Source organism: Diuraphis noxia, unplaced genomic scaffold (assembly GCF_037042655.1).
Source record: "Diuraphis noxia isolate RWA-SAM2 unplaced genomic scaffold, SU_Dnox_SAM2 contig0002, whole genome shotgun sequence".
Lineage (NCBI taxonomy): Eukaryota > Metazoa > Arthropoda > Insecta > Hemiptera > Aphididae > Diuraphis > Diuraphis noxia.
The window spans coordinates 50,847,505-50,868,509 of record NW_028301712.1 but is presented as its reverse complement, the minus strand read 5'-3'; the positions used below and the strand labels follow the sequence as shown (position 1 = coordinate 50,868,509).

The 21,005-nt window shown below is 24.8% G+C and overlaps 1 protein-coding gene across 2 annotated transcripts; it reads right to left on the bottom strand.

Annotated features, from left to right (window-relative positions):
• Positions 1 to 8,589: 8,589 nt before the first annotated feature.
• On the bottom strand, positions 8,590 to 20,744 carry LOC107167571 (endothelin-converting enzyme 1-like). 2 transcript variants are annotated; one of them, XM_089220579.1, is made up of 19 exons: positions 20,605 to 20,744; positions 17,427 to 17,487; positions 16,161 to 16,258; positions 15,890 to 15,940; positions 14,899 to 15,060; positions 14,738 to 14,827; positions 14,417 to 14,654; positions 14,176 to 14,356; positions 13,815 to 13,913; positions 13,569 to 13,734; positions 13,419 to 13,491; positions 13,243 to 13,330; positions 12,996 to 13,166; positions 12,795 to 12,901; positions 12,624 to 12,682; positions 11,990 to 12,038; positions 10,872 to 11,070; positions 10,598 to 10,768; positions 8,590 to 9,088 (listed from the first exon to the last, which is right to left on the bottom strand). In XM_089220579.1, the coding sequence occupies exons 1-19, from the start codon at positions 20,606 to 20,608 to the stop codon at positions 8,915 to 8,917; spliced, it is 2,241 nt and encodes a 746-aa protein (XP_089076705.1). In that variant the 5' UTR covers positions 20,609 to 20,744; the 3' UTR covers positions 8,590 to 8,914. The 2 variants fall into 2 exon arrangements, with proteins under 2 accessions (XP_089076705.1, XP_089076706.1); XM_089220580.1 differs by lacking the exon at positions 16,161 to 16,258 and having other exon boundaries at positions 20,605 to 20,717.
• Between the last annotated feature and the right edge of the window lie 261 nt (positions 20,745 to 21,005).

Here is a 21,005-nt window from a genome sequence, read left to right as displayed (position 1 = left end):
CAATATGTCTTACTAGTATGATACCTACGTTATTGTACTAATATGCAAAAATGCATTAGGTCAACCCATAAATTATGAATAAGTAGTTAAATTATGGAAATAAATAATAGGTATTTCAAAAAATAAATAAATAAATAACACTTACATGTACCTACTATTGTAATATTAGATTCTGAACTGAGTGATGAATGTATTGATTTTACAATGACGTGTGTTTTTTGTATTTGTTCACAGCATAACTAGTCGAAATAGTGCTTCAATTTCAAACTTTTGAGGTAGTTTCCGATGAAAAAGTGAATATCCTTAGTGCGTTATAGAGGTCAAAAGTAAAAATGTTCCAACAGTTTTCAAAAAAATCAAGAAAAACAAAAAAAAGTGACAGAAAAACAGGAATTTTTACGCAAAACCATTTTTCGACCAAATCGATTTATTTATATGGTTGTAATTCAAAAACTAATCACTGTAAATACTTGACATTTTCACAAAATGTTTTATGTTAGTGTTATCTATATACAGTTTAATTTTTGACTTTTTTGAGTTATTTATAGACCACTGAAATTTTCGATTTTTATTAGAATTTTTTTTGAAGTGTATGTAAAAAAATTTTGGATGACCAAAAAAACTTGAAAATTTAATACAAGGTTCCTTATGAGTTGTTCTTGTTGTAGCTAAAAAACATTAAAAATCGTAAATCACAATTTTTTTTAATAAGCGTTTATAGTTCAAAATTTTACGAAATCTGTCGAAAACGCGATAATTTTGAAGTTGAAAAATCATAAAATTGTTTGTGTTTATAACTAAGGATTAAAAATACAACACTAAGTTTTCCATAAGTTTTCCTTCATGTAGCTATAGAGAAAATTTGAAGCATCATTATAGGAAAAATTTTAAGTGCGTTTGAATTTTAAATTTTTACGAAATAGCGTAACGATAACGATTTATCCTGAAACGATTTTAAATATTTGTTATTATTCAAAAAGTATAAGTCGTCTATACATGAAAATTTTACCAGTTATTTAGATTGGCATTTTCTTTACATGATTTAATTTTCAAAATATTTTGAGCTTAGATGATACCTATCATTGTATTCAAATTTAACCTACCCTAGTTAGAGTTCTACCCCATCCCCTAATGTACAGCAGAGCGGTACCCACTAACCCGCTTTTTTTTATATGAGAATTCTAAGACAATGCAATCAAAAAAATATTTTTAGTTATTTTTATTTGTAATTTATTGTTGTATGTAGTTCAGTGTTTGGTAGTAGAAATGCCTTTAGAAGAAGAAGAAAAGTTTAGTGTTTGGAGCATAATATTAATATACATTACGGGGAAACTGAAGATATTGTATAGTGTCATGACATTTTATTTTTAGAAAAAAATCACAAACAAATATCTAAATGATTTTATATTTACTATACCTACATAAAGCAACACTAGTTGAATATATAATTTATTAAACGACCAACCTGGCCAGATATTTGGAGTTTTCTTAAGGATTCACAAATGGTAGCGTGCTATTCATACAAAAAACATAATTAGAAGAAACTAAAAACTTAAAAAATATTCTATTTTATTAAGTGAAAAATATTAGTCATTCTGTTTTAATTATACCTGCTAATTTAAGAGCAACATGCAGAATTTCATATATAGTTTACACCTTGACAATAAGCATGCAATTTACCCTAAAAAAATATAGTTTTCTAAGACTTATTTTTTTTTATAGTCTGCCATTTTCGATGACTATATAAATACGTGAGTGTTGTTTATTTTTTATAGAAATTGAATTATGTACAGCATCATCGAAGATGAATGATGATCAAAGGGAGAATAAATATAAGTCTTCTCAAAATAATATTTCAACATTTTTTTTTTTTAGTTATTATGTGCATATTTTTTTAAGACAAAATAAATATATTCTGTATCAATAATAACTATTAAATAATATTGTACATCCAACTTTAAATTCAGAACTAATATCTAATTAAGTAGTAAGTACTAATACAAATAATTATAGATAAATAGTGTATTATCGGGACAAATTACAAATTGAAGAGAAAATATTGAACATTTATTTTTAATATTTTTATTATTTAACAATCTCTTAAATAAATTTAAATACTACATTAAATTAGTCACCTAATTTATTATTATGTTAGAGTTTTACTTAATATTATTAATAGCACAATAAATATTATTAGTATTTAATAAAGATTTTTTTATATTTTTAATAAGCTATACTAAATAAATATGTAGTGTTCCTGATAAAAAATTTTGTATTGGTAAATTTGTTAGAAATGTGGGAGATTTTTTGGATTATGTTGTTGGGTAATTAAGCCCCCCTCCCCTTAATATTTTCAGGATCACCCCTTGTATTAGTCATAAGTTTATTGATAATGGTGACAATTGTGAACTATTCAATTAGGTATGTTTAAGTAGCATCACTATTTTGGATATAGTAACTACCTAATAGCATTAATTATACATAAGAAAAATATACTCTTGCTATAATTATTTTATAATAAAAATAAAAAAAATAAAAAATATGCTCATCGAATTATTATATACAACATTAGTTAGTTTTCTGATAATTCCATTAGATACATGATTTAAATAATTAAAATTGAAAAAGAAATAAATTATTATCATTACAGTTTATGACAATATTATGTTTATTTTACCTCAATTTTATTGAGTTACTGATACTACTGCCCCGCCAAGATAATTCTCTGGGTGTCTCGTGTTTATTATACAATAATTTTATAGTTAACATAAAAGTATAATATATTTTCTTATGCAATAATTCTAAAAATTAGATTAAATATAATTAATTAATAACCATTAACCTATTTATTCTATGATAACTTCATGCATCTTTATTTTTATTTCACTTTTTTCTGCACACCAATACGATTATTAGTTTCAGTGAATCGATTGATTATGTGATTTGTATTCAGTGTGTTGGCAAAGTGTTGCTGCCTTCCTGAAGATCTGAATGCTTTAAAGACCTCGGCTACATAATTTTATCACTCATATTTTTAATATAATTTGTAGACAATTATTTATAAAATAATGATAATATATTTTACATCGTCTTTATAAATAATTATAATTGTGAAGCTAATATCACGATTTAAGCAAAAACATTACTTTGTATTATAGTTTCCAAAGTTAGTACTAGTTTATCTATAGATTCGAATTTATACAAAGTAATTTTTTTTTTTTCTAAATATTTTATTTTATTTTTCATCTAATACCTATCACAACTTTTTAAATGTTGATCTATACAATTTATTTCAATAATGCTGTAGACACAACATAATAATATAATATTTTACGACGTGTCTTGTAAATAAATCAGCATCGAAAAAGCTATCGGCTGAATAATAATTTTATTTAACTAAGGTTCACAGATTAATGACTATAATAAATGCCTCAATTAAGTTTTTACTTTTATTCGATTATTTTTTTATCAATAAAATAATCAACCAGGGAACTCGCATTACTATTCAATAGGTTACGAATATAGTTTACCTGACTATTGAATAGATCACTGAAATGGGTATGGTTAATTCAAGTTCAATAATATATCATTCTATAAAAAAATAATAATACTGATCGCGTCGGATGACTCAGCAACAATTTCTAAGTATAGTTTATGTTATATTATATTTATATAGGTAATTATTATTTATTGATATTTTCTTAATTTAATAGGTTGAACTAATTAAAAATGATTACTAAACACATTGCATACATATATAAATCGTTAGTTAATTGGCCGAATTTCTAATCATTGAAATGTTAAAATGAACTAGATTTAAAAAAATTAATACAATCAGTGTAAATATTTTTATTATTACATGTCTAGAAAATACTCTATAATAACCCTTTGTCAATTACAAACTTGTATAACATATTCCTGTTAACAGTTATTATTATTTTTATTTGCTAGATTCTCTGAAACATTAAGAAAAATACTACAAATTGTCAACTGAATTAAAATGTATACCTACATGAAGTATAAACGACTATCAATGTTTACGAGTATTCGTTAGACACAAAAAAAAAACTAACAACGAATGTCATACAAATGAATATCAAACTGCGAAGGTTTGAAATTTACACCAAATGGAATTATGTACTAGAAATGCAATAATTTTACAAATATTTCAACTATTTTTGCGCTATTTATAGGTATTTTTTGTGTTGAACTTTTTTTGAGTCAGGTTGGGTGATTAATAATTATGTTACATTTTATGTATAATGACTCATTGTATTATAAATAATTATTGATCAGCCAAATTCCAATCAACCCACCCACATACCAAATGTTGCTGAAGCCACGTTATATGGACCATTGTATTGCCACTTCTGTGGCTCATTATAATAATAAATTTATTAGTACATCATAATATTTAAGTTTTTATTATTATTAACTATATTGACTATAGTGAGTTGTCGGTCTAAATATTATTAAAGAAAATATTCAGGGGAAAAAAAATATCCAAATTTAAAAAAATTAGAAAAACGTTTTTATATAGGTATGTTATCACTAAAGCACTAACATTATAAAATGTCGTTGTTGTTAAGTAATATAGGTATGAACCAAATGAAATTGTATATTAGTAAGTACTCGTAGATACGAACCCTTATCAATGTTAAGGTTAGGTTTCTGTTCCAAAATTGGTACAAAAAAAACCACCGTCATAGCAAAACCGTTACCTATATTCCTTATTCAGTCCTTTATGTAAAAATTAAAAACTCGCTCAATGTCTAAAGTTAGACATTTTTAGAGTATTTTTTAGTATAGTTCAAACATATCTTTTTGTTATTTAGTTGAAACAATTATTATGGTTTACTGATGATTTAAAATACTAATAATTTATAGGCTTGTGGATTTTAATTTATGCCATAGGTAGGACTATAAACTGTACCTAGTATATATTTAACTACCTACATATAACTGGTATATAACGTAAAAATTATTTACCTTCATAAAATAAATTATAGGCACAACATCTTTAAACTTTTTTTTACTATCATCTTTATTATTTAAACTTACTGTAATGTCATAATATAAACTTATTGAGAAGAAATACACATCAAGTATATTTGTTAAAACTTTAAAAGATATGACTTACAATTAATAAAATTATAACTACAATTGTAATGATTGCATAGTTATATTTAAAACTTTAAAAGTACTTAATAATTTGAAAAGGTCAAGTTAAACAATAGAAAATATAAGTAAACATTTTTTTCTTTGAACATATATTACTGATGTTAACGTGCATCTTGTACGAGTGCCAGCAGATTAGCTACAGTTGTGGTTGAATTAATGGGGGGGGGGGGTCAATATATTTGTTAATTACATTCAACATAATGGAAAGCGTATATCTTAAATTTAAATTTTAGTTAAAACTAAACATTTTGTGTAAATAATTAATGCCTACCCAGTGTTAAATGTATTTAAATTCTACAAATACTACTATTTTTTTTTTTTAATTTAAGTACCTATATTGACGAAGTTTATTTTGAGTTTTAAAAATAAAATATATTGATTTTGCCACCAATTTACTTACCAAATACATATTCTTAATTATCTCTATTGGCTCGTGGTTACTAGTTTTTTGTTTAGTGGTTTATAATATTTATGTATAATAAGTGAATGTTGCACTGACTTGTTAATATAAATATACAATGTAATGTTTATTATCAATTAATGTATTTCATAAATTTTTTATCGTGACTTAAACTAAAACCAAAATAACAGAGTTTCGCGAAATTTAAATAACTTTTTGTTGTTTGTATAATAATTCATAGCAACCAATTATCATTGATGTTGCCACGCCAAAATCAAATCTAAATTCAGTTTATTTCTATCACGTTAGTTTTTATACAATTTATATTTACATGGATAAGAATATTTAAATTAAAATAATAAATGTTATTTTTTATATTTGAAATATTTTTAACTGTTAAAAAAAAGCTATTTATGTAGGTATGTTGTTTTCAGTTTTATTTTTTGTAGGTTCGTAAAAACTAAATTTATTTGATTTTCTTTTATAGTTTAGTTTTTCGGTTTCACTTAAACACCAGTAGTAATCGGCCATCATTCCATTGATGTTTATATCGTTTTTCCACCTCCTTGATTTCCTGATGAAAACGTTCACCTTGTTCTTCACTTAATGATTCCAATTTTTTCGAAAAATACTTAAATACCTTTATTATTATAACGTATGATAAGTTATATAGTTTAATATCTTAGATAGACAGAAATAATAATATTGTTAATTAATATATCTTCATAACTCTTCAATGTATAATCGTATCTTAAATTTATTTTTTTAAATATTATAGTTATATTAAATAATATTAATAATTATTATTGTTATTATAAAAATTAAAAATCATATGGTGTTATACTTTTTTAATAGACAGTTATTAATTGTAGATATAAATTATTTTTAAGAGGACGTCATACCTGCATATATATTGTCTCGTTTTACTAACCCATAACTTACAAAAATATACGTACGGCAGTTCTTATTTTTGTTACTACTTTGATTAGTAGTAAAATAATGTGAATTGATCTATTAAAAACTTGAAGATACGAAACCTGTCTGTATTATTATTTTATCTGCGTTTTTACAATATTATAATTTTTAAGAAAGTTATACGTATTTAAACAATTTTTAAAAATTCACATAAATTCTTTAAAAACTAAAATATCGTATACCTTGCAAGAGGATACGATTTATTTTTATCATAATAAGTCACTCTTGTATTACAGCTAACAAATCAAAATTAGAATCGTCGAATGCAAACTTGTCATTTACTACTTATGTTGTCCATTTGTAAGATTGAGACAACATAATATGCTTTTAAAATTATGTACAAATTACGATTGTAGGTAACCAAACTATCTTGTAAAATACGATACAATGCATCTAAATTTAAGTTTTAAACATGTAGGTATGCGTATGTGTTCTATACGGATTGAAAATAATAAATATTTGATTTTAAAATACCTATAGTTGTACTATATAATAATATTTGATTTGTTAACACCTAATAATGTATTATTTTACACAAATGATCAAAATATCGTGCATATATACTACATAATGTTAATTGTTACCTAGTACAATATGTACTGGGTATATATATGCCCTATCTCAACTTCAAATTATTTATTTCTATTCAACGGCTTATATTCGAATTATATGAAAGATTACTTAAAAGTATGCAAAATGTTTTGTGTTATACTGTATGTTATTTTGGCTAAGATGCAAATAGTAGCTAAATTTAGTTATACCTCTATAATAAGGTCGTTGGAATATACTACTACCACTGTATTACAACTATTAAAAAAAAAACATTAGTATTATTGGTGGCAATTTTCCATTAATTCAAATGAAATTTGATAATTTTATTAGATCTATTCTGACAGAATTGCATTAATTGTTTTAGACATTTAGTTGTATTTAATTTTCAAAGGCATTTTAACAGATCTACTGTAAATATTATTCATAATTAGTAAAGAGAATACATAATACGTGATACACACCTAACATGTTATGAACAGCGAATACTATTTATTATTAACGTGTACCTAATGTATTTATCGTACACTTAAAAAAATCAAAATTACTTTTACAGTACAGTAGAAATCTATAAATGTATCATTAAAATATAATTTTACTAGGTATGTGGTACTCAGTACTAACCAATATTTAAAATATTTTTTAAACATAACAGTAAAATAAATGATGGGGTAAGGCGTAACGTTTTAATAATTAATAATCAAAAAAAATCCCGTACAATTTTTGATCTATTATTTTATTTTATTCTAAGTAAACGTGCTAGTGATTTTTGAGAATTTTAAAATTATTTTATATTTATTATTTTATTAACATTTTGTTTTGCTTGTCTTAAAAAATGTCGAAATTTTCTTCTTGGCACGATCGACAATAAGTACGTAATAACTAATACATATAAAACATATTATTAGTAAACATTCAGTGAGTGGCTCATACACTTAAAATCTACAAAAGTAGTAAAAAGGAGTAATAAGAATATGTGTCATTGGAGGGTTGACCCTAATGGCTGTGGTGGGGTTGGACTGATTTAAATCACTATGGTAACCATAACGCCTCCCCTACAAATGCCAACCTTAACGACGGGGATCTGACTATATAATGGATGTGATATTGTCTGAATAAAAATTGTTATCTAAATTTTGTCATTTGTTTATGTCCACCGTATCAGGTAATATAGAAATAAAAATTTAAAATATACAGTATATAGTTACTTTTTCTTTAGTTCAATCGTCAGCAAAAACTTCATTCTTCAAAAGTATCCTTTTTTTGTATCTGCATGTCGCTATGTAGGTGTTCTATATTCTATATATTTTTTTATCCATAGTAGTTTTCTTATATTTAGTTATCTTTTCTAAACCCATTTTATACTTTTATCGATGTATTGATTATTAATTTGTAACCAATTTTTAAATTATCATAACACTTAAAACAATACTTTTATTTTATTCTAGACGCGTAGGTACCTATATTATATATAAAAAATAATATAATATAAGATTGTAATTTAATGATTATTTTTTTTTTTGGCTTCAAATTCATAAATTACATCAAATAATAATAGTATTGTATAATATATTTAAAACTACTCATAATAATAAGCAATAGCTACGTGATTCTTGAATGAGTGTATTTACTTACATAATTTGTGTACAAAAAATAAGTTAGTAAACAATTTGGTTCATACAAAGGAACTTATGTCTTTAATATAACAATAACATATTATTTTAAGTATTAACTAATATTATAATTATAGGTATATGTAAATAATTAATATACAATCAATTTGAGAAAAATATTATGTAATTTTATGAATTACCAAATTTGACATTTATCTTTTTTTGGATTCATGGGAGAACCAATTGGACAAGACCACGCTTTTGCAAACTCCGTTGAAAGTGATAGGACTCCCCGTACACGAACCACGTTTGGACTGTGACTGTTGAAATTGTCAAATTGACTGTCACCATCATCATAATAGCAGTATTGCTATACATAAAAAAAATATTATTTAATGTGGATCTTTAAATGTAATTTTTTATATTATAATAAATTACGATAATAGTTTATTTATGTAAAAACAATTTATGTATTAATATGATCTATATTATATTTATTTGGGTTTTAGTACGTATACAATATACATAATGTTGTTGATTAAATGTATCCAATGTACATATTATCACCAATTTACTTGTATTTATACTAAATATAATATTAAATTACATAATGTTTTAACAATTATTCATGATTAATATAGTAATTTATATAAATAAAGTGATGAATAGAGTTTTGAATTCGATAATTTTAAGCAGAACATGATTATTTTTATGACTACAACTATTAACAAATTATATAAAATTTTAATAAATGGCTCTTTTAAATTTTAATATTGTAAGTATAACAATTAATTCGTCCTGCATTGACATACGGTATAGAAATCTGGGGCTCAACCAAAAACTCAAACCTAAATCTTCTCCAATCTTTTCAATCGATCAGTCTCCGTCTTATGACAAATGCACCTTGGTATGTTAGTAACCTTACAATCCATAAAGACCTGAATATTCCAACTCTTCTCACCCTCGCTTCAACACACTATAAAAAATTGCACTCCAAAACAAATAATCATCCAAACCCGCTAATTTCTAACCTCTCCTCCAAGACTCTCCCGGATAACCCTCCCCGTCGACTAAAACGTAATTGGCCTCGTGATTTACTTCGCTAAATAATAAAAAAAAAAAATAATAATAATAACCAGTTTGAAGTAGTGTCAATGGACGCTCCCTTTAGTCAAGCCTCCTAACCTTGTAAATAAAAAAAAATCTCACATTTACTTATTGTTTTATTACAGATTGTAAATTTATATTATATTAAATAAAAAAAAAAAATAAAAATATTGTAAGTAATTTTGTTTGTAAATAATTTAACTGTTGAATATTATTAAATTAATAATATTATAAATGATGATTAGCGTTTCGTGATTATTTTATTAATATTGATTTTTTTAAAGCTATTAACAATCAACTGATTTCCTCATTAATTATTTTAGCTGGAAATGGTAAAATTAGTAATATAGACAAGAATTTGGTGAAAATATAATGATGAAGGATGTCAATGTCATCATTCACTTAACCGTATATACTTACATGCGTCAGTTGTACCTACCGGTAAAACACCGTGGGAATATTAATATTAGCTAGTAGCTATTATGTACAAAATTAATTATCGTCTAATTAATAATTTCGCACTCACACAAAGAATAAACACGAATACTATAGAATTAATTATGCAATAACAAATAAAAGTATAGCATAATAGCTAGTTTTTTTTCATCTAATGAACTTAACCACGTAAGAATAACCTACTATAGCTGCACTAGGTAACCTATGGTTTTATTGGATACCTAAGTACCTACTTAAATATTACAAGTACACACGCATACTTGCAGTATTGTTTAACACAACTAACAGTAGCTGGTGTATAGAGGTAAATACTCACGTTTGCATATCCCAAGAAAAACAATTGCTCTTGACTATAACGTTCCATACCGGGTAATCTAGGTTCTTGTCCGTGTACGTCTACATAACGCCAATAAGCATAATACGCCTCTTTTAGTCCAGCAATATCGGCAATGTTTTCGTCTAGTGTTAGTACGCCGTTAATAACAAACTTTAATACAAAAAAAAAAAAAAAAAAACAATGACTGGATAATATTATTGTGATTGACTACATGCTTATGACCAATCCAAAAATGTATGGTAATAATACGTACAGACTTGTTGTGACTGACGACTTCGATGTCATTGTAGTGACTTATCAAGCAACTCGTTCTTTTCGTATACTCTTCATAGCTCCTGTTCGACCACCATTGCGCCACGTTTCCCAGCTCGTTGTACAGTCTGCCGGTGTTGTCGTAGTTGTGAGATAGTTCGTGTCCAATAGTACTGCCCGTGGCTCCATAATTTAGTGCCCTGTCGACAAGAAGCATGCGTTACTATGATGACGTAATACTTACAACATAAATATTATAACTTCATTTATCGCGTTCAGGTGGCGAATTGCAGGTGATAATGGTGAACATTTGACTCCCAATAATTTTGTTAAACATGCATCCCCTCGTTACTTACTGTATGTATATAAATTAGAGATTTGCTTCAAAGTCTGCGTGATTTCAGTGGAAAAAAACTATGAAAGTGAAGAAGTTCCTTTTTTCAGTTATTCCATAAGACAATAAAATTACAGTATACTGTATTACTTTAAAACAACTGTTTGAAATACCATACACTGGAGGTGCCTACCATCCTCAAACTCCTTCTTCCATACCAATCAGTGCATAATGTGGATAATAGGGTTATTTACTAAGCTATTACATTAGTTGGTTTGGTCATTTTATTGCGCATGAAGCATTTATAAATACGTATATAGTCTTAACAATATCTTGTATACCTATTTATTGTTTAGTTTTGAATAATTATTTATGTTGCAGCCTATGTCACTCATTTGTCATTTAGCTTCAATAAATACATAAATATTCAAATTTGTTTTTTTAAATGTATAATTCCATCCTTCACCAATTATAGGTATACTATCATTAGTTTTTACCTATACACTTAATATACTTTGTATTTTTGTGTTCGTGTACATTCTATTGGAAAAATCGGGGTATTTGCATATAAAAAATTCTTATTATCTGATTGGTAAATGTGGGCTCTGACAAATTTAAATTTATTCATATTTTATTTATGGGGGGGGGGGAGGTTGTCGAAATGTCTACCTAGGGAGTCAAATGTCCTGCTCTGAAGCATATAAAATCACAAGGAAGTCAAATATCTAGTGAAGTAGATTAATGAGAATCGTATTATGTATTTATTATTTAATGTGTTTACTCACTGTATGCCATTTTTGAATAACGGAGCTTGTAATATTGCCGCTGGCATGACTGGAATTCATTAATATGAGGATTATTTTAATCGACTGAAGTAATAGGCTTTCAACTTATTCTAAAGACAGTGTAAATAATCTGTAGTATTTGTTGTCTCGGATTTACGAGTAATACGGATTAATAATCCGTATCACTATTCATTATTATTTATTGCGATATAAAATTACAAAATATTTACACTTTGTCTAGATCATTGATATGATTGTGTAATGTTAGATATTAGAGCAAGTTATTGATATTTTTGATAGAATTCAAACATATGCACCTTATCTGTCATTTTCGATGTTTATTAAGTTTAAAAACGATTTTTATTACCACACAATGTGCAAAATATTATAATTAATAAACTTCTCTATTACACGTGTGAATAAAATCATAGAAAAAAAACTAATGAGAAGAAATACAAACAGTCAAATTATTGATTTTAAAGATTTTCATATTATTACATTAGTTATGACGAACATAAATTATAACAGTATTATAAAAAGTGCATATCAAATTCATAAAATGGAATTAGACAATAAATAATAAGATATCCGGAATATAATCTCAGATGATACTTAATATTGGTCTAAAACTTACAAAATGCATTCATTGAATTATAACAGTACGCATTAACTTCATCCGGAGTTACATCCCACCTAGAAAATATTATGTCTTTAGAATGTTAACAATCTACTATGCGTAATAATACATTTTATTATCCAGTTTTGAATTCCCACGTAAATGTTGAACACAAAATATAAATCTTACGTTTGATTTTCCCAGTTTCTATCTTCTGTTAAATGTTTCCAATTATTCGCCATACTAAACAACGAAATCGATAGTATATTCTCTATGTGGTTGTCTGTAACTGTCAACTGAAATAATAGTATATTAGATAGCTTATTACGTAACTACTGACATTTCAATTTTCCAAAATTCACAATTACTTATTTATTTAAACGTTCTTACGTTTTCAAGTAAATTATTTATTATTTTGTCATAATTGTCTGGATATCCGAAAAATGTTTTCGTATTGGCTAGTTTTTGTAAAGTAGCATTTTTCGTTTCATTGTCCATCCAACTCGCTTCGTTCACCATTTTACGTAAAGCCCATTTTATATTATCAGTCATTTCGGTTAACTAAAACAAATTTCGCAATAAATATTTATATATTTGATTTTAAGCCTAATTTATTTATTATTTTAAATATACTTGCTGCAGCTTTAGAAGAGTTGTCTAACGTGTCTATCATAGAATACCCGGTGACCATTCCAAAAATTTCACTCGTCAACGAAACACAATATCTAAAATAAATTAAAAATATATTTAGATTAATGGAAATTGGTAATTGATGGTGACAAACAATTTCCATAGACACAAAGTTTAACTTACTTGGAATTCAATTTTTCTCCAGATGGAAAATGACTATCCAAAATAGTTAATAATTTAGTTAGAATTGACATTTCTATACAAAATTAAAATTATATTATACACACATGCGCCATACACTAGTATCATGGCAAATTAATTATTATGTATTACTTATTATTATTGTAGGTGTTTGAGATAATAATTTAAATACGTCATTTAAATAATCCCTGTTGCTTACTAAGAGTTCATAGCTATTAGCATTTCCCGATAACAATATTTCATACACTTTTGGTTGTATATTACGAGTTAATTCTTTCAGATATAACGTCCAATTGAACTATATATTTTTTTCCACGAAAAATAGATTTATTTAAAAATATATATATTTTATATTTTATTGAAAATTTGCTCAATTACCTTAAATTTCTCTCCGACTGTATCTGTAAAATTTTGAAATTCTCCAAGTGTAACTACTTCGGGTATTTCATTTTTAAAGCTAAATGCATTTCGTTGAACCTTTATCAGTTAAAATAAAAATAATTTATTTAAAAAACAATGTTTAGTTGAATTATAAATAGAGTACATTTTTATAATCGTAATAAACATATTACCTCAATCAATTATAATATTTAACTATTTTAATATTTTTTTATATACATAATATAATATATACAATTTAAATTATAAAAATCACAAACCAATAGTAGTGCCTGATAAAATATTAATTCTATAATTTAGCGTTATTTAATGCAAATATACGATTTTGTTATTAAATTACTTGTGAAAATTTGTCTTCAAATTCTACTAATTCATTTGTTGTGTTCGTGAGATCTTCAACTTTAAGCTTCCTAAGATATGGTTGATCACGATTTAATAATTTGTCAACCAGAAAATTAAAGTATTCAGTAAATTTTGGTAAAGAGTCATCAATATCAACTTTATTTGTTTTCATTTTGTTTCTGAATAAAAGTTTAAATTATTATTATTTTTATTAAATATAAATTAAATCTCAATATTACCTTATTTTGTATTTATTTGATTCCCAAATTTGATCAATAATTAAAAGTGAATGTGATGATGAATTCCTAGGATCATCATCAACATTAATTTCGAAAAACATATCCAGATTAAAATATAATTTAAGTCTTGCTAAAATTGTTTCAATTTCTAATGGGACTGAATCATTTAGGTAGTCTGTATTGAGCCCAACTTTTCCCCAAACGTCTCTTAAAGGATCGTAATTTTTTGAAACTTGATCTGTATTAACAAATTATATGAATTATTGTACGGATTTATCTAATAAAAAAAAAATGTAAAGCTTGAAGCATTTTAGCTGATACCTTCAGTAGAATTTAAACAAGCTTGGTAAAATTTTCTAGTTTTGTGAACTGCATTAGGTTCGTTAATTTCATTTTCTTTATCGAGAAATTCTAGTGGAAAATATGTGTACGTTTAATTCTGATTAACACTTATAATTAAGACAAGTTTGTAGCTCACTTACTCTTCACCCTATGTTTTATTTTTAAGGACATTATTGTTATCCAGCTATTTTCATTTGTATCTGAATAGTAAGGATAGTTGGTTTCAAACATACCACATGCAAATTCGTAAAAATCTTCGCATGGATCGACAGTTTCATTCATACAGTTTATTAATGATACGGCTGAAAACAATATTAAAATATATTTTTAGAATAAAATATAATTGTTTGTTATTTTAATAGCTAATCAGTTAAATTAATTGATAACTATCAAGCGTACGCGTCACTACTTCGGTATATTGCCTATTATATATCAATGATTATTTAGTTTATTCATTAAATTATTAATAGCTACTTTTATACGTAAATAACATTAAAAAAAAAAGTTAAATATTATAATAATTAATTAACCATATGAAGTGTCATTAATGGGTGGCTCTTTTCATAGGTTAACATTTAACTTAATAATATCTATTAAAAATGTACATAGTATCAGAATAAAAATGTCGCATTACTTCATTTGAAAATGTACAATATTGTATTATACGATACTAACAAATATTATTTCTGGAGTTAATTGTGTGACCATGTAAAGAATACTAGTTTTTGAGAATACGTACTATATTAAATTCAAAATTTATAACACTTATGATTATATACTATAGTCTATGAATAAGTCATATAGTATCATGATAATTAATAATGTACTTAAATCTTAATCACTAAAAGGATAAATAAATAGACGTGATAAACCCACAAACCCTCTCCTTGTGTCATCATATCATCCATATAACCATATCTAATTTTCTATTACAAACCACTCTCTAAATTAAAAATTGAAGAATTTTTACTGCTCAAAAATGTGGTAACAGGTACACAATAAAAAAAAAAAAACACATAAAATTGTAATTTTTATAAAATTCTCGCTCCACTCAAAATTAAATAAATTTAAAGAAATGTTCTGATGGATGTAATTTATTGTAATAAATGATAAATGTATGATTTGACTTACAAGATTGCAAACATGACTTTGTGTTACAGACCGAAAACTGTTGCCCAAAATCTAAGACAAATAAAAAAATCAATTAGTTGACATATTAAACTACTATTTGGTATTACAAAATGTAAATATTTGGTAAGCACATAATAAAAAATTGTTTTTTCTTTTTATTATCATTCTTCTATTTTTAAAATATGTAAAATTCTCTATGATCCATTATATAAAAAAATACCAAGATCGTTAACAAACCAAATATTTAATACTATATTTTTGCATGACTTACAAGAATGATAAATGAAAATTGCTGCGAGGAGCAAAGCAATTACTGTAAATATGCTGATGGAAATATTTCTTTTGCTATAAGTCTTTTCAAAAACGGTACTAAACAAAAATCATTAGTTTAAAAATAAACTGATTAACGTCAATTAAATTTATATTGTTATTGTTGTCGTAATAATGGAAAATGTTGTTTTATATTTATAAAGAACTAGGTACCTATATAGTAATATTGTGTCATATTGTGTCATATTCTTTAATATTTTATAAATTAATTAAATTTAATTGAGAATTGTATAAATACATTAGAATTTTTTGTCAATTTGTGTGATAACAAAGTTCCTTAATAATAGGCAATAATCAACAAAAAAAAAGCGGGTAAGTCGTGGATGTCATTCAGATGTACAGTAGGTTACAAGTGGGTTACAAGTGGGATGGAATTAAATATGAATTCAATGATATTATATCATTGTATACGAAAAACGATTTTATCGTCTTATCTGTCTAGGATATACGAGTATTATAGGTAGAATATTAAAAAAATTATGAAAACTTAGATTTAAAAAGAAAATTTTTAATGAATTTCTAGCTTAAAATAAATTGCGAATTTTCATGATTTTTACGTATGTTGTCAAAATTTAAACTTTGAATGCTTGTAAAAAATAATTGTGACTATGAATTTTTTTATTTTTCAACTGCTAATCTAACAATACCTATGTTAAGAGCCTTGTATTAAATTTTCAAGCTTTTCTACCCAACAAATAAATTTTTATCGATATTAATTATAAAAAAAACTAATAATGATCGAAAATTGTATATGCCTATAAATAGTTCAACTTAAGTCGATTTTTTTTGGAAATTGGATGATGGATAGAAAATACTTATATAAACAGTCAGTGAAATTGTGCGTTAAATTTCCCCATTTTTCCCTTAATTTTTAGTTTGTTTATCCCAATTATTTATAATAGTGAGAATTTTTTACTTTTGAGTTTTCGACCCCCCAAAGTACCAACTAGATTCACTTTTTGATCGAACGAGGTAGTGAAGTCGAAAATCGAAGCACTTTTGCTGACCTGAAACGTGATGATAGACACACAAAAAAAAAACACATCATGGTAAAATCAATTCATTCCTCACTCCGCTCAGAATCCAATAATAATATGATTAATTAAAACCATATAGGTAAGTGGTTCTTCAACTAGGTATAAACTTAAAATAACAATATTTCGATAGTTATAAATAATATTAGTAATAATAACTAGATTTTACTTACTTTCCATTTTGAGAAATTGTGAAGGATGAAACTCTTTTTCCTTCTAGGTGTTCTTGAAAACCTTTACATATACATTTATATTTTATTTATTAGCTATAAATGCCCTTTTTTTAAAATTATAATCGGTAGATGATCATTTATTTTTTTTTTTTTGGAGTTCGAAAATCATTCATAATTTAAAAGAACCCATTTTAAAAACCAAATTTTTATTTTTACAATTTTATTATTATTTTCTAGAATCTAGAATCAAATATCTGTTTAATCAAACTTATAAAATATAAAACTAATGACTTTCTAATTATCAATAATTATAATTAAAATTTCCAGCTGTGCTCTTTAATTATTTTTATGTATGCAACTTTATTTTTGTTAGGTGAGTATTTATTTTCATACTGTATGGTCTATGCTCATATATTTTTTTAGAATTTTACTGATTTGTTTAATTAGAATTTCAGAAATCAACTACCATATCCAATAAAGATTATTTTTTTTCATCATAACGGATAAAAAAATATTGACTATTTTTCTATCGCTGATTAATTTTACTGAACATTCATTAAAATGGTACACGTGTCTTGTAACTTTTTTTAAATGGTCGCAATAATGAATAATGCGTGCCCATTAATTAAGTAAGCGCCTTTATAAATTGATGTATTAATATGACGATTTTAAGATTATATTAATCTTGCAAAGTTAAATAATATTTTTACTTGACAAATAAATTTCACTATTTTTCTGTTTGAATATACTGAGTCTATTTTAATATACAATGAGTATGTAAAAAATATCTATGGATTATTACAAACAACTTTTAGTTCAAATAATTATTCAAGTCTTTTCTTTGCACGAGTACCTGTATAGGTATAAATAACATTACATAAATATATCTTTTATGGTATTAATAATCTAAAATTGATAGACATTTTTATGAATTTTAATATCTTAGTTTATTTTTTAAATAAAACGAGTATTAGGTATTAGTATTAAAATAATTTGTATTTTAAATATTAGTGCTTATACCTACAAATATTTTACATATTGTTTACGTCACATTATCGTTCTTAAGTTGTAAAATAATTAGTATGTATATAATTTTTTTTTATTATTATTATTATATCATAAAGATCCATAGATATTTGCAGTGATATAATTGTAGTAAAAATGCATTAATATTATAATTTTTGAAAACAGTTTTATGATAGTAATATAAGGAATTCGTCTAATTTAGTGCAATGTAGAAATAGTACTGTGTAGGATAAATCTTATTACTATTATAATATGGTTTCAGAAATATTGATTAATCAATAAATTACATTAATATGTTTAGGTATACTATTAGGTCATTAGGTTAGATTAGAAATGCATATATTATTGAAAATCGATATCGATTATATTTTGAGTACAAATAAATATAAATATTGATAATTTATGTAAAATAATACATACGTGTATGTAAATACCATGCATAATTTTTTTTAAATATATATATATATATTATATCATTTTTGTAATATTATACCAATTTATTATTATTTCTAAACTTATTATATTTTAAAAACAATTAATTCAACTAAATAATAAATATTAACCTAATATATCCCTTGAGTTATTTTAATTAAAAAACAATGTTTGCACAATCTTTATCAAATTATTTGATGATAATTATTATCATTATTATAACTAATTATGCGTTGTAAACTTGTTACTTATGCTGCATATACGATACACAGAGATGATGCATATTCTTAGAAGCTTTACACTATTATAAACCCATAACATAACACGATGTATGTTCTTCGCGTTAATTAATGATCATTTGTTTTCTTTGATATATTATGTATGTGTGTCTCAAAAAATTACAAACGTATTTTTTTCTTTTGTTTCTATGAGATTTAGTGATCATAAATTTATGTGCTTGATACTTAGTAATATTGCCGTTAATCATTTGTCAACACTTTATCCTTCATTTTTCTTTCGAAAAAGATATTTTAACTCATTTAATACGTATTTTATCAAAGTAAACTATTAGTCAGTTTGAAAATTATACATAATTGTATCTTTAAATTATTTTATAATTACATAGGTGCATAATTTAGGTATAACGATAACCTCTATCTTTATAACATGTATCTTATACAATTCATTTTATATTATGATTAGATATATTTATATCGTTTTTAAATTGCTACCGATTATGATAATAGTCATAATAAATGGTATTATTATTTACATAATTAAAGATGTACATTAATAAAATGGCCATACAATGATTATAAAACGCAACAAATATTTAATGACGTATTTTATTATTAAATAATAATTGTACAGCTAGTTCAAAATTCAAAAATATTAAAATTTGGACTACCTTTCATACTATATAATATTGTACCATTACCGCGAATGGGTATTCATTTTTTAATATTTTTAAAAATTATCAATATTTCGAATGAGCAGTCAAATTAAAAAAAAAAAAAAAACATAACCTTGTGATTGCTGATCAAATAAATAGGTTATTTTATGGTACAAGAAGGTCTTATGTATTTGCTGAATTATATTAAAATCTACCGGTTAAACGTGAAATTCAACCTAGTCACCATGTGGTTAATTCCTACTAAAATTAATTCAAAGTCTATTTTAAACAAATCATTATACACATTTGGGCTTATTTAAGTATCTAGGTACTTATGTGTTGTACTTAGATACTAAATTCATTTTAAATATAAGTTAACAATAATGATAATACTACAATAATATTGAAACATAATAAATTGAACGTAATTAAAATGAAGGTACTGGCATTTATTATTAAACTTGTTTACTTCACAACAAAACATTTTTGAATCTTTATACTAGGTACAATACTATTAAATACCTACCTATATTGCATATTCATTTACATATATGATATGAATACAAGTAGATTTACTTGTAATGCACATAAGTTTGAACATAGTCATTGATTCAAAAACATTTATTTGTCAATTAATTGAGATTTATTGAATAATTTTTGGTTTCTACTTACAAAAAAAATATTATATTTACATAAGTACTAAAATGCTTAAAAAATTAACACGCCAATTAAAAATTATAATTAAATTGTTACCTACATAATTAATATATTATTATACGTCTGTTAAGACTGTATTTCAAGATAGTTATGTAATTTTTGAGTACTTACCCATAGTGTTGAAGTAAAAAAAAATATACACACAACAATAATTTTTTAAGCGGTTTTAAAGTTATAATTATTATTATGCGTTTGGATTGAATGAGTGCGAACGACTGAACGCTATTCAACGCAACGGAGTGCATTGTGTTGGGTAGCCCTTGAATATAACCAAGGTTGATGAGAAATTTTAATGTTACTATACATTAATGTAATTATATAAAAGAAAACACTTTTGACACGTAATTATATATAAGTAAAAGCATAGGTATTTATCATGCTAAAAAAATATTATATGTAATTTTAAATAAAATTAGTTAGGTAATTAGTTATTTTCTGATGGTCCTTCTGAAGTCGCGTTATCACAGTAGGTATTTAACTTTAATTTCAATTTCAATTATCAAACTCATAGT